This window comes from Atractosteus spatula, chromosome 13 (genome assembly GCF_055471065.1).
Source record: "Atractosteus spatula isolate fAtrSpa1 chromosome 13, fAtrSpa1.hap1, whole genome shotgun sequence".
Classification (NCBI taxonomy): domain Eukaryota; kingdom Metazoa; phylum Chordata; class Actinopteri; order Semionotiformes; family Lepisosteidae; genus Atractosteus; species Atractosteus spatula.
In genome coordinates, this window is record NC_142718.1 from 16,708,117 (window position 1) to 16,731,719 (window position 23,603).

A 23,603-nucleotide genomic window follows, 5' to 3' on the forward strand; every position below is an offset into this window, starting at 1 on the left:
GTCATGGAATGTGCAGTTCATTTCCAAACACTATTATCCTCATCGCTAAAGGATGAGCACACTATACACTAAACTGAACACACTAAACAGTATTATACATATCACTGCAAGTGATATGGGTTAGGAATGGGCTATAAATATTTTAGGCCTTAGCGGACTACATTCATTTAAGGAACAAGTAATAGGTTTATTCCATGCTGAAAAGAGAAGAGAGAAAACAAAACATTTCAGCTGTGAAGCCTTCTTCAGGTGTGAGAAAGAAAGGGCAGACAGCAAAGAATAAATAGCACAGAAGAACAAAAGCTGGGAGAGCGGAGAGGGGAGGAGGCAGGAGGGGCAGAGAGGCCACTCAGGAAGTGCAAAGTGGAGAGAAGGGGGACAGCGTGAACCTAGTTTCAGGGTGAGTTTTGTTTCTGTTGTTTTTCTGCTATGGGAGTTGAGAAACCCTTCTTTGAGAACAGAGACAGAGAGATCAGTGTGATCGTGGCCGTCTGAGTTGAAATGAGAAACTATGGGCATGGAGAAATCTTTCATCTTCACAGCCCTAACATGAGCACCCCATGGAGGTGAACCGTCTCATCGTCCAGGTTGTAGAATCCCTATAGAATTCCCATTCTATCTCCTTCCCAAAATCCACAAACCCGACACCCCTGGAGATGGTTCCTCAAAGGAAAGAAAAGTCAACCCAGCAAATTTCTTCAATATGAACAGTTAAACATGAACCAGAGGGTACAAGTGGAAACTACATGGACATGCATTTAAAACAGAGAGTGGGAAACTCTTCTTTACTCTAAGTGTTGTGGGAGTATGGAACAAACTAGCTAATACTGTAGATAAAGTCGATACCCTATATTCTTTCAAGAAATGTCAAAATTAATTCTTCATCAATTTACTACTAGCTAACTAAATGGGCTGAATGAACTCCACTCAATGTTTCTAATCAAGACAGACATTTTTTCTCTATTTAAAAAAAGATGTTCAGTACAACACAGGCATTGCTGCAAAGATTTAAGTAAGCAGGTGGAGTAGTTTAGTACTCTCTTCATGTTCACTCAGGTATAGTTTGATGTGCCTACAGTAGGTAGTTTCTCACAGTGTCTCACCTCTCCTAAGTGTGAGTCTCCCAGGGGTCCTTTAGTCTCTGTGTTGGCAATGATAACCTTGACACCAGGCAAGATCTGTTAGAAACATGAGATTTTAATGATAAAAATTATAATGCCCAAAATAAGCTTAAATGTAAAGTAAAAAAAAGACAAAATCCCTGTTTCAATACTAATAAAACCACAGGAAATTTTCCTCTAACATTAATGAATGGGCTGAAGTAGTTAAATGCATATTATAATAAAGATATTTCACCAAGATGTTCTAAAAAATATCAATATCATTGGATCCACAGATATTGAAAACTATGCTGCACTTTCATAATGTGTAACACATACAGATCCAGCCATTCAAAATGCTCGAAGTAAGCTAAAACACGTTAGGCGTGGCGCATCATACCCCATCATACCACATTTTAATTAAATTATGATAATAGTATCTGGAAGCACCTTGTAAAACCTTGTAAAACTGCCAGGTGGAGCTAATAAAGCTTAACGTCTCAGGTATAGCATTTGAGCTGTTGCCAGAAAATGCCCAGTTTCGAATCCCGGTCACTGCAGAGGGACAATCTTTTTCTTTTTCTTTTTTTAACGTGCTTGTTCCAACATTATTAAGCTTATATTGTGTACTTAGTTATAATGTTTTATCCTGTTCTAATAATACATAGTAAGAATACCACTACTGATATTGTAAAAAGGTAAATGTTGTAGTGATTTAAAATCACTTGATAGTTATATGAATATGGAATCGTGTAACTAAGCAGCTAAAATATCACAGGTGGACATTTCGGAAACATTTTGACATCCATTTCTTTTTAAAAAACTTTTATTGTCCTTGTAGTGGTAATGGACAAAGCACTGCACCCAATGGTTCAAAGTGCGATCAGAGTATTACTTTCGGTTTGTTTCTTATATAGTGAAAACATAAAAATAGTCCACTATTATAGCTTGTTGTTGGATCTGGCATGAATTTGTGTATCTGGATAAATTAAGTGATGGTATTGTGATTAAGGATTTCTTTGCGAAATTCTTTCAGGTAAACGCAGGAGGGAAGAGGGTTATTTTTACAATTGGCACTCAGGGATTCTGACTGCTTTAATTTCCCTCATTTAGCTGAAATGGATAAAGAAATCATGCAGTAGTTAGGCTTCCAATTGCTGGATAGTTAACACTTCCCAGTTGCTTTGTCATTCTGTCCGTGGGGGGAAGGGCCGTACGCTGGGCAAACGTTCAAGGTCAAATTCTTCCTCGAGGGGGGTACCTTTAAAGCAAAGACAACTGCACCGAAAATGTTTGGCGCACCCTCATTTTTAAGCCCTGGCCAAATACGAAGGCAGTACATACAGTTATAATTCAAACTGAATTAAAACTACACATCCCAGTTAACATGGCGGTGCTTGTGATCCTTGCGTCTAACCAACAAAACAGTGCGAAAAATCAGTCACATGACTTTGGGGCTGAGTTAAGAAAGCTTAACCTATCAGCAATAAAGCAAAATTTACACGATGGGCTGCCTCAAACTGTCAGTTACACGACTGTGTATGTCGCTTAGGCCACTTCTATTAGTTTTTTTTAGTTATGGGTGTCTGACTTGTCGCCATCTTGAACAGTTCTGTGTCCAAATTGCAGTAGGGAGAGACATGTATGAAAAAAAAATTAATCCCAGCTAATATACAAATATATTTTTGTAGAAAGGGGGAGCAAAACATCAGTATTTACTGCTAGTAATCAGTGTAAGATTTATAGCTGAAATCTGAGCCTAAAATTAAGGCTCACAAGGCAAACAATCTCAACAAACAAGAAACAAAGCAAAAAACAAAGAAAAAGAGCATTTTCAGAGAGCAACTATGGTGTGTTTATGTAGAATAAGCGATTAGATTTATAAGCAATCTAATTTCTTATTCGTTTAAACAGTGAAATTTCAGCTGCACAAGATTGCACCAGAAACAGCACTATCTCTGCTTGTCATAGACGTTCTGGAATGGGTGAATGAAAGAAGTCATGTCAAGTGCAATAATTTGGTGATCACTAATAACAGTTGTAGGACAAGAAACAAAAGATAGATGAAACTTAAGCTTTTTAAGGCTAAAACTAAAATTCAATCTACAAATTACGGCAATTGAAAATTTAGGATGTTAATGTGCTAGAGGTGTAAATAAATGTAAAAATACAAAAATGCACACGAGCAAAAAGTTTTAGAAATGGAGCAGGTGTTGCTTTGAAATAAGCAAACAGAAAAAAGCCATGACTAGACATAATGCAGAAGACGGATGCAGGAACACGTGCAAAAGCTTAGATATACAAAAAAAATTCACAGAAAGGTGTGTGTTACAAAAGAGCATGCAAACATGAAATAGATTTGGCAGAGACTGAGCTTGAATAATCAGGTGCATTTCTGGCAGGGAGAGTATGAAAGTTTGATGGGATAGAGTCAGAAAATGAGCATACATAAAAAACAGCAATTCTGACAGAGAGCCTTATATGAATAAATAGCAAACATGGTTTCATGGTTAACTTCTCAGATAGTTGGGCATTCAGGTAGATTGTCAGGCGAAATAATTTGTAAACATATTTTGTTAAAGCAAGTCAGTTTTTTGCAATGAAGAAAGTTTAGTCTTTGTCACTAATGAAACCACTAAATAAAAGACGTGTGTTGGATGCACATGAATTGAAGGAATGGGCAAACATAGCTGATGCTGATCCACAGAGCCAGCATCTTAAGATGTTTATATTTAGAGGCAATTTGTTTAAATAACTAACTAGGTATGGATACTGATCTCATAGTGGGTTTCTAACACTGTGTATAGTTCCATCCACACAGTGCCTTTACTTCCATCCATTTTCTCATCTCTTTATCCAGTACAGAGGATTTGGATCCTATCCCAGCAAGAAACGGATACAAGGCAGAATAAACCCTGTACATAGTTGCCAGTCCATCACAGGATAGACAAACAGACACACACACACACCAGGGCCAGTTTTCCCATAAGGCTATTAACCTACCTTTACGATTTGGACTGCGAGAGGAAATCATATCACACATATGGAGAAAACCCACAGAACCCAGAGAGAACATGCAAACTCCACGGCGGCTGGAATTGAACCTAGGGCCCCAGTGCTGCAAGATAGCAACGCTAACCACTTCGACACCATTAGAAATGGATGGATAGCTTAGTTATCTTTCTAGTTCACAGGTTTGCATGCATAATTTAATTTTGAAAGCTACTCAGACAGCTACTGGAACTATTGTTGTATTTATGAAAAAAAACATACAAAAAGCATGCTAACAACTGTGCCATCCTATTCCTTAGTTAATACATTTTATTTTTATAAACAGTTCACATTGTTAGCAAAATATTTTAAATTTCTATTTTACCCTATTTTTTCTTTAATTTTGTATTTAACTTATTTTATGATTTAATGTATATTTGAACAATGAAATATATTTTTAGAAGATGCAGGGAAAAGTGCAATAATTTATTACAGTGCTAAATTTAATATTGTTGATTACCAATAGTAAAAAACTTACAGCGTACACAAAGACTCTAAGCTGATCATGAGGAAGAAAAATCACACGTTTTTCGTGCATAAAAAGTGGCTATTTACTATTTAAACCTGTTTTTATAGTTTTTATAGCTTTTAAAGTCAAGCAATGTCTTAGTTAAGCAGAAACACATCATTGTATCTTCTTTTTGTATTGTATCTTCATTGTATCTATTTCTTTTTTAAAAATTAAAAAAATAGTTTGCCGAATTTGGGGTTGGGGGGGAGGGGTGCTCTCCTTGACAGCTGACACTCCTCCATATGCTTAACTGAAAAATTAACTAAAACGCAAATGAAAACGTCATATTTACAATTTGTTGAAAATAAAAATGTAAAGTTCTCTAAAGCTTTCTCAGTCAAGTATGAGAATTCACCTAGGGAGCTGTGTAAGCATGCTTAGGCAGCAAAAGATCAGCTAAACGGGGAAGAAAATGCTTTCAGAGAAAACAATGTTTCAGGTGTGAAGAATACAGATCACCAATTCAATTGCAGCCTAATCCTTTCCCCACACACCCTGCCCCCACTGTGATTGGAATATACACAAACAAAGCACTGAAAGCTTTACAGTAGATGACCAGGTGTTTTGCAGAAGTAGGGATAGTACGTAATTCTGACTTTATGAACTCACACCTGGGATTTGATTAATTCAATTTTTTTTTTAAAAAACCGCACCAGGTACTAGATCTTGTTTATATTAAAGTTATATCACTGGGCAATGGTGGATGGTGCGCTATTTTGTCAGCAACCTGCTTATCTGCTTAACAGCTGTAGAAAATATTATTTTATTTCTGTACGAAATGCTTGTTGCATTTACAAAATTAGTGTTTCAAATGTCTAATGAAGAAGAAAAAAGAACTTACAGCCTACACAAAGACTCAAACTACAGTATGGAAAAATGAGTGTTAAGAAAAAATAGGACATTTGATTGCTGGTTGCCTTATATCTATTCTAAAAAATGAAATAAAAAATAAGATACAATGACGTGTTCCTGCCTAACTCAAACATTGCGTAACTTTAAAAGCTGTAAAAAATGGTTTAGATAGAAGAAAGTCACCTTGCTCTTACAAGCGGCTCTGTTAAGCATAGTTTTTGTTAACACAACACAACTTTGTCAGTGAAAAAAATGACCGCTGGCACTTTTCCTTCCCACCTATATTCTCATGAATAGGCGAACCTTCCAATGAAAGACAGGTACCTTTCGCCCAAGACTGGCAGGAAACAGTCGAAACTCACCTCACCCAGACTGTTAACTCGATCACACTTTTTTTAATAGCCCTGCAAGTGCGCTCACACTGTAGGATATACACTCAACGTGCCACAGGTGTCACATTTAGTGTACATGTCAAACCAGTTGCTTTCTGTTGCAGATGTGCTTTTATGCTCAGCTACTAAAATTTCCCTTTAGTTGTAAAATTCCATATAAATAATCAATATTAAGTGGATTAAAACATGCACAGTAAAGAGATTAAATGATTAAATCGTTTCACTAACAACCAATGCACCACAAGTTAACTTTGTCAGTGAAAAAAATGATTGCGGGCACTTTTCCTTCCATGCAGGTTGTTTAAAAAAGACTCTCTCTTAATAGGCTAATCCTTCGGTCATTCTCTCTGATGCAATGAATCAGCTGGTCAGGTGACTGAGGGTGACTGACATTATTTCCCACTGCATTTTGCAGAATGTAGTTTTGACAAGAACCTCCATCTTGTCTCTATCACTCTCTCATAATTCATCATGCGTGAATGAGTCAAATTAAAAATAAAACATGTTTTATAAAGAAAGTGGATTACAGTACAGTTGGGTATGCATGATTAGCAACATGGGGTCATTGTTATGATTTCTCTATTATTATCAAATCCCTCAACTCGTTCACTTGTGGTTATTTTGGAAACATTTTGACATGTTCCTTTTAACTACATTGCTGTTGATATTGTAGCAACAGGCAAAATGAAACGCTTGGAGTTTGTAATGTAAGGCGCTCTGAAAGAGTTAAACTATGATGCAGGACAAATAAATGTATTTCCCTCAAGCTATACTGTAGTGGCAGTACAGGAGCAGTTTGAAATTATTCGTTGTTATTAATAAATCACTTAGCTTCAAACATGATGTGATATTTAGAAATATAAATAATGTCAATATAGTGTCCATAATATTTGCTATTTTAGTTTTTCAAAGACATGTTTATTTGTTAAAAGTAATCTCATGGTGATAGCTGGGTTTGAACCCCCAACCTCCAGCATGCAACATGCATGCGTGAGCCATTACACCACACACCTAATGAGGTGGGAATAAGTTAAACCGATGCAGACTTTTACAAAGAAAGTGTACTACTGTGATAATTTGAGCTATATGAATATAATTATATCATTATTAATTTCTTTAGATGCATGATTTCATATTATATTCCCTATTAATCAAATTCTAAAAAGTATGCATTTTTTTACTGCGATAATGAGCATATGTATTCACAGAAATGGTTAAAACATTATAACTTTTTACAAAGTATATAAACTAAATATAGTCAGAAGGAGCATGTAGAAACTTTTCCAAAATAACCACAGTATGTAACCAAATGAAAGACTTTGATGCTTAAAATGTTTAGGAAGAAAGTGGTACGGCTGTGTATACTGCAGTATACTCCAATACTGCTGTGTATTATTTATTTAAACTACCAATACCAGCCATATACAGTTTATATAATATGTTGATGTTCCTAAATCAATATTGTTTATGACCTTCAGACGTGTTATACTCCTCTATTTTTAATGCTCAGCTACTAAAATTTCCCTTTAGTTGTAAAATTACATATAAATATTCAATATTAAGCAGATTAAAACATGCACAGTAAAGAGATTAAATTATTAAATAGTTTCACTAACAACCAATGCACCACGAGTGCCCCTATCGGTCATTTTGGCCAGCCAATCACGTTCTACGGTACAACGCGGTGAACTGTAGATAATTTTGCATCGTACAGGGTTCTACCGTGCATTTTGAATGGCTGCATCTGTAGACAACATATACATCAACAGATTAAAAAAAGAATTTAATGATTAAAACTGCTTTGGTGTGTTCATGACTGCAGTGAACCGCTACTCTGGTATGCTATTTGTACCATTTTTTTACCTTTCCAGACTCCATCAGTGGCAAACTGTGCGGTGAGCCTCTCTCCACCAAACGTACCCTGAAAGAAACAAAAATACCAGTGATCCCTGTCACTCCCTTATACGGGATGATATACAGATATAAAATCTCTCTCTCTCTGTCTCTGTGCCTGAACCTGTAAAGTTTTGTTTCAAATATTAAACCATGAAGAGCAAAAGCGGTGCAAATAAAGGGAATTCCAATGATGAACCTAAAGGAACATAGGAATGTACATAGGACTTGGATTCAGTTGTGCTGTAATTTTAATCTTAAAAGACTGGATGTAGTTTTCTATAGTAAAATTTGCTCTCTGTTTTCTGCTAATAAAAAAAAGTCTAAAAGTCAGATGAGATAATACAGCAAATGCAAGGAAAAGAGAAAATAGATAAATACAGATCCAGCCAATCAGAATGCACGGGGGTTACTGCAGAAGTTTGCAGTTCGGTGTCTGCAGAGTACCACAGCTTTTTAGAAATACTGCACTATTTTGTAAAACTGGCAGGTGAAGCAGTGAAAGCTCCATTTTATAAAAGCAAGATTGCTCAGTTGGATATGTAAAAAAAGTTTATTATTATACTTATGAAACTTACTGCACGAAGCTTACACGAAGATTCTTAGATGATCACATGGAATTTTTTTGTGTTTTTTAACTATCTAAACCCAGTTTTTATGGCCTTTAAAGTCATGCAATGTCCAATTTAGGCAGGGACACGTTAATTTAGGCAGGGACACGTTACTGTTTCTTATTTTTGATTTTCTTTAAAAATTAAAAGAATCAGTTGCCCATCGTGCCATGCAATATTATATTATATTTTTTATGTTTTTGAGAGACTTGAGAATGCTTCAACTGATGCATAAAAAAATGTAGTATAATGCATTCTCGCGTTATTAACTCGCTTACACCTGGGATCTGCTTGATTCAAACTAAGGTCTCTAAAAATGCAACAAGGTACTAGATATTGTTTAAATAAAAGCTGTGAAAATTTTCACAAATCGTGATCTTTAAAATGCCTGTGGTTTGAAGGCTTTGTGTGATTTTTCGCAAAGTTATCTGAAACATTTGTGTCTCATAAATAGCTGTTTTAATAAGAAAGTGAAGGTTATGAAAACTGGAGAAAACAAATGACTCTGAAAAAGATACAAGAAGTTTGAAATAATTATTTATTATTAAGAAATTAATACTGTTTATAATGATCAGATACATTATTATAGTTTCAGTGGTCTTTTTAATACCACTTTGTTATTCTTGATTATAATTATAATATATTTGATTTAGTTTTAAGGCTTGTTGTAAAGGCTTGTGGTAAATAGCCCCCCAGAACAAAGTATTTTGAATTGAATTGAATTAAACTGGTTGAACTGGTTTTTACTCCCACTGTTGACAGTATTCACATTTGCTCATTCACATTTTTATTTCATTACTAATATCATTTAACATTGAAAACTTTGTGATATATAAAAAACAATAAATAATTTTTAATATAGTGTACATCATATTTACTATTTTATTTCTTAAAAAGAAGTCTTTGTTTGTTAGAAGAAAACTTGTGCCCTAAGCAGGAATTGAACCTAGATCTCCTAGAGGGACACCTATCCACCAAACCCACTGCATCAAGGGGTCACTTAGAAACACAGCTGAAACGAACAGCTTTTAATGTTCCAAAAGTAATCATGGGTGGATGAGTCAAAGAAAAAATAAAACACATTTACAAAGTGGACTACAGTAATACTACCAGCTATATAAATATATTATATTTAGATCCTTAAATTAATATTGTTATTAATTTCTTTAGCCAGCAGCCATATCTCCCTGCAGCTCTCAACTAATGCACCACAAGTGCCACCTGTCAATTATCTTTGGCCAGCAAATCACGTACCGCGGCTGCCAGTAGCTAAAAACCTGCGGTATGGGGTTTTACCGCACATTTTGAATGGCTACATACGTACTTGTATTTACTTCAAAACAACTTTCAAAATTTTAGATGAAAAAGAGCAAGCATTTTTTAAATTTGAATGCTTTGTTAGAGACATGTTAAAGTAATATAATATGAATATAAATAATATTAATAATATAATTATCATACTGGTTTACAATAAATTATTTCCTTTATTTAATGTTTAGATGCAAAATATACAACTTACAGGTGACAATACTATGTGGAGATTAGTACTACTGTACAGAATCATTTATCTTGTGTTTCACAAATGTAAGCAGTCTGTGTCTGTGTCTGTGAGTGTTACAAGAAATTTTAAATTATGTAAAAAACTAAGTGATCCCCTCTAGAGTTATCACACTCTAGGTTTTCACGTGTCTCCCTAAAATGATAACAAAAGAAATGCGAAGAAAGAGAACTAGAAAAGCCTCAGGAGTAGGGGAGTAAATTGGTTAAGTGGGAAGGGGGTGGCTGGTACTACCGCTCCGTTCACACCCCTGACCTCTTCCCACTAGCAGCATAACTTAATTTCTTATCTGTTATTAACGTGCTGTTTTTATATTGCAGTAGAGGCAGCATGGTAGCGCAATGGTTACATTGCTGCCTTGCAGAGCTGGGTCACTGGGTTTAATTCCTGAGGTCCTAGCTGCATGGAGTCTGTAAGATCTCCCTCTGCTAGTGTGGGTTTCCTCCGGGTGCTCTGGTTTCCTTCCACTGTCCAAAGACAGAGTGGTAGGCTAATTACCTGGGAAAACTAGCCCTGATATAAGTGTGTCTGTGTTTATGCCTGTGTCTGTCCTGTGATAGACTGGCATCCAGTCCAGGGTGTATCCTGCCTTGTGCCCGTTGCTTGCCGGGATAGGCTCCGGCTTCCCCAAACCCTGGAGTGGATAAAGCGGTTGGAAAATGGATGGATTAACAATACCATAGTGCTGCACTTATAATAATAAATACCAGGTTAATGTAATAAAAAACTAAAGGAAATGTTTGTAGAAATTCATGACATGCGCATGCTTCTGTTATTTGTTTCTTGTTCATTCAGTTATAAGCTGCAATAATTATTTGATTCTTCAACAGCTAAGGGAACTTGGCAAGAAATAAAAGTTAAAATATGTTAGAAACACACCTGTCATGACGGAGCGCTCTCATGTCTAAATACACAATAGTAGGGTCTGGACCTGCTGTACCCTGGAAGGACACAAAGAATGTAAAATGAAATGAAAAACGAAGACTCCATAAGCAAGTTCCCATTTAAAATTGTGAAGACAAGCACTGCAGCTGTGACATAGGACATATCTCCTTCTCTGTCCATCACCACTTAACAAACAGTAATATTCCTGTTCACATTATAAATTAAATGAAAGAGAAAGGCAGCACTGAATCACTGTGTTAGCATGCAAACAAAACCACAAAAACTAACAAGAATAAAATAATCTAACACATTTTAAAATTTATATTTACACAATGATACTGCTTATGTCTATTTACTAAAAGTACCATATGTATGTACGTATAAATCTTTAGGTGTGAGGTACAGATGCATTCATTTAAAATGCACGGTACAACCCCCTGCCGCACAAAATTATCTACAGTTCATTGGCTGGCCAAAATGACCGACAGGGGCATTGGTTGTTAGAAAAACTATTGATCACTTAATCTCTTTACTGTGCATGTTTAATCTCCTTAATATTGAATATGAATATGGAATTTTACACCTAAAGGGAAATTTTAGTAGCTGAGCATAAAAAGAAGAGGAGCATAACGTGTCTGATGATCATAAACTATATTAATTTAGGAACATAAACATATTATGTAAACTGTATATGGCTGGTATTGGTAGTTTAAATAAAAAATACACAGCAGTATCCCACTTTCTTCCTAAACATTTTAAGCATCAAAGTCTTTCATTCGGTTACATACTGTGGTTATTTTGGAAAGGTTTTTACGTGCTCCTTCTGACTATATTAAGTTTATATACTTTGTAAAAAGTTATAATGTTTTAACCATTTCTGTGAATACTTACTCTCGTTATCGCAGTAAAAAAACACATACTTTTTAGAATTTGATTATTAGGGAATAAAATATGGAATCGCATATCTAAAGAAAGCAATATTATTATATTCATATAGCTCAAATTATTACTGCAGTACACTTTCTTTGTAAATATCTGCTTCAATTTGACTCATTCACTCGCGATTACTTGGAAACTTTTTGCCTGCCCTGTTCAGTTATAGCTCAAGTTCTCAAACAGGGTGTTGGTATAATGGCTAAGGCCTCTGACTTGCATGCTGGAGGTCGGTGGCTCGAACCCAGCTCTTGCCATGTGTTTTCTTTTAACAAATAAACATTTCTTTGAAATAGTAAATATTATTGACATTATATTGAATTTGTTGATATTTCTTAATATCACAACACGTTCAAAGTTAAGTGATTAACCTTTTCTATGAATACTTGCGCTCGTTATTGCAGTAAAAAACCTCATACTTTTTCGAATATTCTAAATAGGGAATATAATATGGAATCGCGTATCTAAAGAAATTAATAACAATATTAATTTAAGGATCTTAATATAAGCATTTATATAGCTGGTAGTATTACTGTAATCCATGTTCTTTGTAAACATGTTTTATTTTTAATTTGACTCATTCACGCAGTATTATGTACACTATAATATATATTATAATATAATATATATATTAACGTTTTTTGATATATTATAACATATTCAATGTTAAGTTATATTGATAATGAAATAAAAACATGAATTAGCAAACATGAATACTGTCAAATGTTCAACCAGTTTAATTCAAAACACTTTATTCAGTGGGGCAATTTAACAGACGCCCTGAGCCTTAAAACAAAATCGTATATATTGTAATTAAAATCGAGAATAACAAAGCGGTATTAAAAATACCACTGAAACTATAATAGTGTGTCTGGTCATTATCAACAGTATTAATTTAATAATAATAATAATTTCAAGCTCCTTGTATTTTTTTCAAAGTCATTTTTTTCTTCGGTTTTCATAAGCTTCGCTTATTAAAATACCTATTTATGAAACATGATGTTTCAGATGTCAATAACTTTGTGAACAAATGACACAGAGCCTGCAACCTACAGGTTTAAAGATCGTGATTTGACACATCTTGTAAAAACATTAATTTGCAAGACTGTGTTCAAACATGCGTTAAATCTGAATATCCAAAGACCAGGGTTAACTTTTTTTCTCTCTCACCCCCTGCGATTCAGACATAGAATGGTTAAAAATGGGAACAGGTGAGGCAGGCAGAGGGAGGGGGGAGGGGGGAGGCATCTCCCCACCTCTATGACTAAAGAAAGTGTCAAAGAGAAATGGCTTGAGCGACATGCAGACCCGAAAAAGTTTGGTGCGGTCTTCTCTGCACTCCTTGTGGATGAATTTTCACCTCGAACGTTTGCCCACCAGCTAACACAACAGCTAACACACAGAAGCAAACTGAATACAAAATGTACTTCCAAGAATAGCGATTACAAACATGAAAAAACAACATACTTGCTCTATACTGTTATACTGTTCAGTGTATTAAAACACTCTATGGTCACTACATTGCCAACTAAACCTCACGGGGGGGACAAGGTCACGTTAGTTGATTCAGCGCTGGATAAAATTTTATCTTGCAAAAATTCAGATATTTGTCAACATATTTATTAAAACTATCCATCTCAGTAATCTCACTGTATTAGTCTCACTGTATGCCCCAGTGGTCACTCAATGTTCACACACTCACACTCTTTTTATAAAATAAAAAAACAGTTTCCTGCATTGTCACCTCGCACCAGGGGGGAAGGAAAAGCGCAAGTTGATTAAAACTCGTTCAAAAGAGTGTGATGTATTAACACAAACTGCTTAACAGAGCCACTTGTAAGAGCAAAATGACTTTCTGCTCAATTAAATAAAGCTATAGTGGAGATCAGGTTATGGAGCGGAGCTGAGCAGGCGTTAGTCAGAGCCCCGCTATAATAGTTTGAGTTAATTCTTTGAATAAAACCACTTCATGACATTCAAACTTATATATCAGTTTATATAACGGACTTAAGACCATATGGCAACGAAAATGATCAAACAAGTTAAAAAACAGCCAAAACTGGACTCACAGAGCGAGGCTAAAGGGAATGCAGATGAAGAGGGAGTAATAGTGGACAGTCCGAAGCAACAGCGAGAATCAAACAAAATTCTGAATGCCATTCGCTCTATGAAAGAGGACTTTACTGCGAAGTTTGATGGCATCCTAAATGCTATCCAAGGAATCCAAGGGGAGCTGAAAATTCAGACTACACGGATAACAGAAGCAGAGGAACGAATTAGCACCAACGAGGATGACATCAGTGCTCTGTGAAGCAAGACAGAACGGCCGGACGAGACTGTAAAGGCACTAACTTTGGATGATTTAGAAAATTGTTGTTGCCGATCAAACCTGCAACTTGTAGGCCTACCAGAAAAGAAAAAGGGTAAAGACGTGTGCCTTTCTACTAAAGTGGCTCCCTGAGGTGCTGGGCGACGATGTCTTTTCTGCCCCCCTGGTCACTGAGAGGGCACATAGAATTGGCCAAATCAACGAAGACCCGTCAAGATCCTTCCCAAAGGCTGTTACAATAAAATTTTTTTACTATAGCGACAAGGTTCAGGTCATGAAAGCATCAGGAGACAGGGGGGACAATAATGGTTGAAAATCAACGAATACTTCCCGGATATTTCAGCAGAGCTTCACCGAAAACGGATGAGGTTTGATGCGGTGAAGAAGGAACTCAGATACGGGATCATCTACCCTGCAATATTTTGTGTGACATACAAGAAAAAACTTAGCACCTTTGATAGCCCGTCGGAGGCACAGAAACTCGTTCAGAAGTTAAAAAATGAAAAGTGACAGATGAGGGATGAGTATGGCTTTGCAGTTTCTTTTATAGCCTTAGTGTATAGTATTGTACAGTGCTTAGCTACTGAAAGAAAGGTTCTTTGGTGATCTTAATTTCAGTCGGACTGACTACAGTATTTGCTTTCTTGTTAAATTTATAATGCTGTATACTTTAAAATTCTTTTTATTCTGTGTAATGTTCAAGACAACCGGTGTTGGACTGGTTTTCATTAAGATATTATTGATCTGTTTCATTTAGTGTTTTTTTTAGTAAATGTGATTTACAGGGGCTCGGCCCAGACTATTAAAACAGGCTAGAGCTTTTCCTTAATAACAAGGACCAGACAGGCTCCACAGCCAGGTCTTGCTGGAAAGGGAATGGGTAGGGGGGAAGCGTCACGTAGCTCGATTGGGGAAGTATTTTTTTTTTCGATGTTCCAATGTTTTTTCTGTTTGGTTGCATTTTTCTTTCTACGGGTGTTTGCAAGGTTTATTTTGTTCTTCATTCTGAATGTAAATACATCTTAAAATGTAGGATTACTATTATCAGCAGTGAGCGTAACAAAGATGGTACAATTCTAATAATACATTATTTATGTTGCTGCAATGGCGGTGCCTTTTGAAATACAGTTTACATCATGGAATGTTAGAGGCTTAAATAAACTTATTAAGTTAAAACAAGTTATGAATAGTATAAGACAATCAAAATTTAAAATAGTTTTTCTCCAGGAAACCCATTTAATGTCTGAGGACATAGATAGAGTACGCAAGAGATGGCCACGACAGGTGTTTTTTGCCTCGAGTAACTCTTGGGCAAGAGGAGTCATTACTCTTATACACAGATCAATTCCCCTACAAGTAAAAGATACAACATGTGACCGTTTAGGGAGGTATGTAATTATCCAGTGTGAACTGCTTTCTGTTAAACTTAATCTAGTAAACGTTTATGGAACAAATGATAAGTGCCAATGGGAAATTCGGCCAGGACGCCGGGGTTACACCCCTACTCTTTTCGAGAAACGCCCTGGGATTTTTAATGACCACAGAGAGTCAGGACCTCGGTTTTACGTCTGATCCGAAGGACGGCGCCTGTTTTACAGTATAGTGTCCCCATCACTATATTGGGGCATTAGGACCCATGTGGACCACAGGGTGAGCGCCCCCTGCTGGCCCCACTAACACCTCTTCCAGCAGTAATCTTAGTTTTTCCCAGGAGGTCTCCCATCCAGGTACTGACCAAGCTCACACCTGCTTAGCTTCAGTGGGTTGCCAGTTGTGAGTTGCAGGGTGATATGGCTGCTGGCTTTATTTGAAAATAAATATACAAGCTATACAATTAGCTATACAAGATCTAAATTTAAAGCCTCCCAACTCGAAATGAAAAGATTAGATAACAGAGTAAAAGAACTAGAAGGCAAAATATTTTCAAATAGCTGCTTTGAATTAATTCCTGAATTGAATAAAGTAAAAGCCCTCTATACTAAATTATCAACAAATCAGGCAGCAAAAAGTTTACTGCGACTGAAACAAAGTTATTATGAACAGGGAGAAAGAGCTGGCAAATTATTGGCTTGGCGCATCAAACAGAAAAATCAGAGAGAGCAATAAATGTTCAGGTGGGTAGCTGCGTAACTGCAGGGTAGGTGACACCTGAAGAAGGCTCCATGGCCGAAACGTTGTGTTTTACTTCTTCTTTTTTTCAGCATGGAATAAACCTATTACTTGTTCGAGAGCAGTAAATGCCATTCAGTCTAATGACGGAAATCTTATAGCTGATCCAACAGAGATAAATAGTGCCGTTTTAATGTTATTATGAGACTCTATATAGATCAGACTATTCAGAGGCCTGCCAGCCCCAGCAGTCAGACTTTTTAGATACTCTGGAGCTTCCTCATCTAGAGGAGGATTTATTTGCAGGTTTAGAGGATAACTTTAAGGTTGATGAGCTGTCTGAAGCCATTGTCAATATGAATGGAGGAAAGATACCAGGGCCCTATGGCATCCCTATAGAAATCTATAAAATATTTAAAAGTAAACTAATTCAGCCGCTTATGGACATGTACCAAGAGTCATATAATAATGGAACTCTGCCTCCTTTATTAAATCATACATTAATTACACTGTTACTAAAACCCAGAAAATCACCATTAGAACGGGGGTCATACAGACTCATACAACTGATCAATAATGACACAAAGATTTTGTGTAAAGTTCTGGCAAAAAGACTAGAGAATCTTTTGCCTCAATTAGTTCATAGAGATCAAAATGGATTTGTTAAGGATAGGCAAGCATTCCGCAATATTAGAAGGGTACTCAACATTGCATATGAAAAGAAAGGGGTGCCTGACAATGCAATATTATCATTAGATGCAAGGAAACCATTTGATCAGGACGCACCATCTACACAGCAGAATTCAAAGGTGCCAGTGCAACTGGTCCCAGATATCCAACTTTTGCCTATCAGTCAAGTGAAGGAGGGGAGATTGTACATGCAGTGCATCGGCATAGATGGGAAAGCCAGAGCTGACCGTTACGCCGCCCTTCTGTTTTGTAATTTTGTGAATTTTGAAATTTACTGGGGGTGGACACATTTCGATGGGTCCAGAAGCAAAAGGGCCTTGCCTTGCAATCTCCGGGAACCCATTATAGGCATGGTGTATCGGAGAGTCTCAAAACTTACTTTGCATAATTGGAAACAAATATGTGATCAGATCAACTAAATGCTTTGAAGAAAGAGGCGCTCTTTTCCTGTGGTTTAACAGTCTGTGCAGCAACAAAATAATACATTTAAAGGAGAGAACGGTGTTACCTTTTGTTGATGAAAAAATAAAGTATTTTCGTGTCGATTTAAGTGTCCTTCTTTCACAGTTGGGTATGCATGATTAGCATGAAACAACACGGGGTCATTGTTATGATTTCTCTATTATTATCAAAACCCTCAACTCGTTCACTTGTGGTTATTTTGGAAACATGTTCCTTTTGACTACATTGCTGTATTGCATCAAAATTGGAACATTTTAACAAGTGTATGAGGTGATACACAACATGTCTGCTCTATAACTCTTCAGTGTACAGAATAATTTCCGCAGAGTTACACAACCTCGTCTCAACATAGTAAACAACAGTGACTGGCTTACTTGAAGGTGTAACACGTCTTCACTGTCCTGGTATGGTTTCAACATACTGTACAGTATGTATAAATGTATTTCCCACAAGCTATACTGTAGTGGCAGTACAGTAGCAGTTTGAAATTATTCGTTGTTATTAATAAATCACTTAGTTTCGAGCATGCTGCAATATTTAGAAATATAAAAAAAATGTCAATATAGTGTCCATAATATTTGCTATTTTAGTTTTTCAAAGAAATGTTTATTTGTAAAAAGAAAACTCAAGCGAAAGCTGGGTTTGAACCCCCAACTTCCAGCATGCAAGGCACACACCTAAGCCATTACACCAACGCACTGCTTAACAACTTAAGCTGTAGCTGAAAAGGGCAGGCAAAAAGTTTTCAAGTAATCGTGGGTGAATGAGTCAAACTGATGCAGATGTTTACAAAGAAAGTGTACTACGGTAATAATTTGAGCTATATGAATATAATAATATTGCTATTAATTTCTTTAGATATGCGATTCCATAAGTTTTCTTTTTTTTACTGCAATAATTAGCGCAATTATTTATAGAAAAGGTTAAAACATTATAACGTTTTATAAAGTATATAAACTTAATATAGTCAGAAGGAGCACATGAAAACCTTTCCAAAATAGCCACAGTATATTACCAAATGAAAGACTTTGATGCTTAAAATGATAATGAAAGTGGAATACTGGTGTGTATTTTTTATTTAAACTACCAATACCAGCTATATACAGTTTACATAATATGTTTATATTCCTAAATTAATATAGTTTATGACTTTCAGACACGTTATGCTCCTCTTCTTTTAATGCTCAGCTACTAAAATTTCCCTTTAGTTATAACATTCCATATTAGTATTCAATATCAAGCGGATTTAAACATGCACAGTTAAAGAGATTAAAGGAAGCAATCGTTTTACTAACAACCAATGCGGCACGAATGCCGCATGTCGGGTCATTTTGGCCAGCTAATCACATACTGCGGTATAATGCGCTAAACTGCAGATAATTTCGTGCAGTATGGGGTTTTACCACACATTTTGAATGACCGCATCTGTAAGCGCACTGACAGTTTATCAATCAGGGACACATGAGGTAAAAGACCTTAGAGGTGTGGTTCCTTCACCTATCACTATGCACTAGGCAACAGTCAAGCTTTTGTCTAATTACCATATTTTCTGATATGCAAAGATGTGCAAAGTTTGCCAGCTAATGGGGCACAATGAAGTTTTATCCTTTAATCTAACACTCACAACTTTCATCTCATTAGTAATGTTTTTCTTAATATGAAAAATAAGTTAATCTTAACTCCAGGATATTGCCTAATTAGGCTAATGAGAATCTACAAACAAAAATGGAGTTAAAATGAACCAGTCATTTCTACAATAGGTACTGTATAACTAATCAAGTTCAGTAACTTAAAATTACTTTAAAATATATTTTTGAAGGATTTTGTTCACAATTGAGTGGATAGGTAATCTTAAGTTCTATAATAAGTTTTATAAAAGGTGAAAAAAGGTTTAGATATTTACCAGTAATAAACCGTAACCCACATAATTATATTAAAAAAACATAGTCAACATCACACAATCCACTCCCCAGTCACTCTCAGGCGTCACTGTACCTGCTCAGCCAGATTCCCCAGCCTGTTAGGCTGACAAAAGGAGCAGACCCAGAGATGAGACAGGCCAGGGAGAGAGAGTGAGAGAGACCCACAGGGAGTCCACACAGACAGTGTGCACAGATGGACAGACAGACAGGAAGGCACCAGAGAGACAAACACAGGTACCATGAACATAAAACAAAAATAGAAAAGTAAGACTGGGGGATCAGACAAAAAGGAGAACACAATTACTTCTTATCTTCTTAATGGTATCTGTAGGAAAGGTCTTATTTTACAACATACAGGGTGCTGTACAGAAGAGGTGAGTAAAAATATTAAAACCATAAAAACATACAGTGCCTATAGAAAGTCTACACCCCCCTCACATTTGATTGTGTTACAGCATGGAACCATGATGTATTTAACTGAGAATTTTTGCCACTCATCAACACAAAGTACTCTATAATGTCAAAGTAAAAAAATCCAGACATTTTACTAAATTAATTAAAAATAATAAAATAAAATAATAAAACGCATAAGTACTAACCCCCTTGGTTTGACACACCTAAATTACCTCTGAAGTAACCAACTCTCTTCTCCAAGTCACATAATTACTTGACTGGAGTCCACCTGTGTGCAGTTGAGGTGTTTAACATGATTTCAGAATAAATACACCTGTGTCTGGCAGCTTCCCCATTTAGTGCATTTCCAAGGAAATAGTACACCATGAAGACCAAGGAACATTCCAAGCAGATCCGAGACAAGGTTCTTAAATAATACAGTCAGGGCAGGGATATAAGAAACTTTCCAAGGCATTGAATATACCTCGAAGCACAGTCAAGTCCATCATTAAAAAGGTGAGAAAATATGGAACAACTGTGAATCTGCCCAGAACTAAACATCCTCCAAAACTGACTGTAGCTGTAGTAAGGGAGGCCACCAAGAGGCCTACGGCAACTCTAAAGGAGTTACAGTCTTCCATGGAGTTGGAGTTACAGTCCTGACAGAGATGGGAGAAACTGTGCATGAGACAACAACAGCAAGCATACTTCATAAATCTGGCTTGTTTGGAAGGGTGGCAAGAAGAAAGCATTTGTTGAAAAAAACTCATAACATATCTCAGCTGGAGTTTGCCCAAAGGCAAGTGAGAGACTCAACAATTTGTAGGAAGATTCTATTGTCTGATGAGACCAAAATTGAACCAAAATTATGTTTGGTGCAAACCTAACACAGCTTATCACACTGAGAACACCATCCCTACAGTGAAGCATGGTGGTGGCAGCATCATGATTTGGAGATGCTTCTCTGCGGCAGGGACTGGAAAACTCATAAAGATAGAAGGAAAAATGGATGGAGCTAAGTACAGAAAAATCCTGGAGGAAAACATGTTGCAATCCTCAAGAGCACTTCCAACAGGACAATGACCCGAAACATACAGAAAAAGCCACACTGGTGTGGCTTAAAACCAAAATGGTTAATGCCCTGGAGTCGCCCAGTCAAAGCCCAGACCTTAATTCAATTGAGCATCTGTGGAATGACTTAAATATTGCTGTTAACAAACTGTCCCCATCCGAATTAATAGAGCTTGAGCAATTTTGCCAAGAAGAATGGGCAAAAATTCCAGTGTCAAGATGTGCAACACTGATAGAGACTTACCCAAAGAGCCTCATAGCTGTAATTGCTGCCAAAGGTGGTCTTACCAAGTATTAACCCTGGTGGGGGGTGAATACTTATGCATTCAATTATTTTGTTTTTTTATTTTAAATTAATTTAGTAAAATGTCTGGATTTTATTTTACTTTGCCATTATAGAGTACTTTGTGTTGATGAGTGGCAAAATTCTCAGTTAAATACATCATGGTTCTATGCTGTAACACAATAAAATGTGAAAAAGTCCAAGGGGGGTGAATACTTTCTATAGGCACTGTAACTGTCTATTAAAGGTAAAAAAATACGTTTTATAAAAAAAGAGAAAACAATGAAAATGATGTTTGATGGAACAAAATCAATGGATTTCAGTTTTGGATTGAACGTGGAGATCAATTGTGGAGCACCAGTGAAACAATAGAAATACGAAAACATGGAATTGTTACCAAAACAAGATTAATGAACATGAATCAGGAGGAGCATTAGCTATGACTGATTGGTTGTCCAAGGCAAGTGTAACCACACTAAAGCAGGTGCCCACTGAACACTGCTCCTGATAAGAATAATCATGTGACAGAAAGGCCTGTATGTGGTATGAGTGTGTGTCTACACCTTAATTACAAGGGTCAATTATCTTCCCCTTCTGAAAGGTGACAGAAAAAGATACATAAGAGTAAACAATCTAAGACACCAACAATGGTTTGTCCAGCTTTAATGCATGAAAAGAATATTTTCTAAATATAGTGTAATGCAGTTACTTGAATAAAAAGAAAAAAGCTTTTAACCAAGCTGAGTAATACAACTAGGTAGCTGCATCAGCATGCACAGGCTGCAAAGGAACAAGAAAAGGCTTATTCCATGCTGAAAAGAAAAGAAATACAATGTTTTTGCTGTGGACCCTTCTTTCATTGGGTTCAAATACCCGAAGAAGGCTTCACAGCTAAAATGTTGTTTCTTTTCTTCACTTTTCAGCATGGAATAAAGCTTAGGAATATACTTTCACTATTGCTGGGGGAGAAAACTAGCCAAGGCATCTCAATTTAATTATTATCTAATCAAATAGCTCCAATTAAATCCTTGGTCATCTGGTTAAAGCTTTTACTGGCAAATGACTTAGAAAGGAGATATTTAATACATTGAAGATTAACTGACAGCTTAAAAAATGGAAACCTTGCCAATGTGAAAACTGTGCAACTGTACTCAAAGGAAAAAAACGCAGGAATACCTACAAAAAGAACATGGTTTCTAAAAAGCACCAACACAGAACAGCAAATAGATGTATACATATTGATATTGGAGTCAAAGGGTGAGATTAATTAACACCCATACAACTTGAAACACAGCTTTTACTAAAAGTAAGACTCCACATTTCTGACTCTCCTTTCCTGATTCTCATCTGAAGCCTGCCGCCCCAGCTCCTGTGGAGAAGCACTCACCTGCAGACAAATTGCAACGTTGACGCGGCAACCAAAGGTGGTGCTCACAGCACGGGCAGACAGACCCAGGTCCTTGAAGAGCTTGGAGAAAGACTGCGTGAGTGCTATTCGGGGCCGTTCCTCCGCCACCACCATACATGTCCTCACACAAGCCAGGTTCACCCCACGGCTCTACACACACAGGAAAGACTGGGTCACAAACAGGTGCAGAACAGATGGCATATCTTTTCTTTTTAGAGAAGAGTTTAGGCTTGGTTACCCACAAACCAAAAAAATTATATCTTAATTAAAAAATAAGACAACATCAGTATGATGTTTCAGACATGTATCAAACATTAAAACTTCAGGCTAAGTCAGTCTTTTATGAATAAGAAATACAGAGGAACATAGTATTAAGGTGCATGGAGAAAGTGTCAAACAATTTATAGTTTACATGTAACAAATTCAGGCACTTCATTAGAGCTAATAACCAGACTTGTTAAATACAGAATTCACAAGCGTGTGCTAAGTCTTTTTTTAAAGTCCAGTGAAATATATCTTAAATTTGAAAAAGACTATACTCAGAACAAAAGCTTTAAAGCCATTGGATCTACTGCAAATATTACTGAATGAATTACAGAGCAGCAAAGGTATAAAGAAAGACTGACCCTGAGAGCATCAGTTTGCGAGCCAAGGCCTTTGGTGCACATTTCCATGACTGAATAGGAGCAGAAGGTGACCCGCACTTTGTACTGACTGACCGCCGACAGCCATAGAGACACATTCGTTTCCAGCTCCAGTGGGGGGACCAGGATGGACTGATGACCAGAGTACACACTGTGTGAAATGACAAAAGTAAACTTTATGGACACAATGTCATTGAAAGCACCCAAATATAATATCACACACACTTGACTGACACTGAGGTGATTGTATCAGAATTGACAGAGCTGAGGCCCTTTGTTCAATTCTGGACCTCGGTTGCTATCTGCATGCATTTTGTATGTTCCCCACGTGTTCACATTTGTTTCCTCCCTCAGTCCAAAGACATGCTGGTATGATTAACTGGTTTCTCTGAAAATTGGCCCTGGAGTGATTATGCATCCTTGTATCTCTGTGTTCCCTACAATGGACAGACATCCCATCCATTGGGTAACCTGACTTGAGTCTGTTGCTTGCTGGGATAGACTCT

The 23,603-nt window shown here is 36.6% G+C and overlaps 1 protein-coding gene across 2 annotated transcripts in view; it reads right to left on the minus strand.

Annotated features, from left to right (window-relative positions):
- LOC148821799 (disco-interacting protein 2 homolog A) overlaps positions 1-23,603 on the minus strand; it is a 254,394-nt gene that overhangs the window by 3,767 nt on the left and 227,024 nt on the right. The window contains exons 31-36 of one of the 2 annotated variants that reach the window (XM_088931049.1): positions 23,080-23,248; positions 22,433-22,603; positions 19,372-19,401; positions 10,848-10,909; positions 7,770-7,827; positions 1,104-1,178 (exon numbers count right to left, since the gene is read on the minus strand). In XM_088931049.1, coding sequence (XP_088787175.1) covers positions 1,104-1,178; positions 7,770-7,827; positions 10,848-10,909; positions 19,372-19,401; positions 22,433-22,603; positions 23,080-23,248 — 565 coding nt within the window. The remainder of the gene's footprint in view (positions 1-1,103; positions 1,179-7,769; positions 7,828-10,847; positions 10,910-19,371; positions 19,402-22,432; positions 22,604-23,079; positions 23,249-23,603) is intronic. The other variant, XM_088931048.1, reaches the window with a different exon arrangement.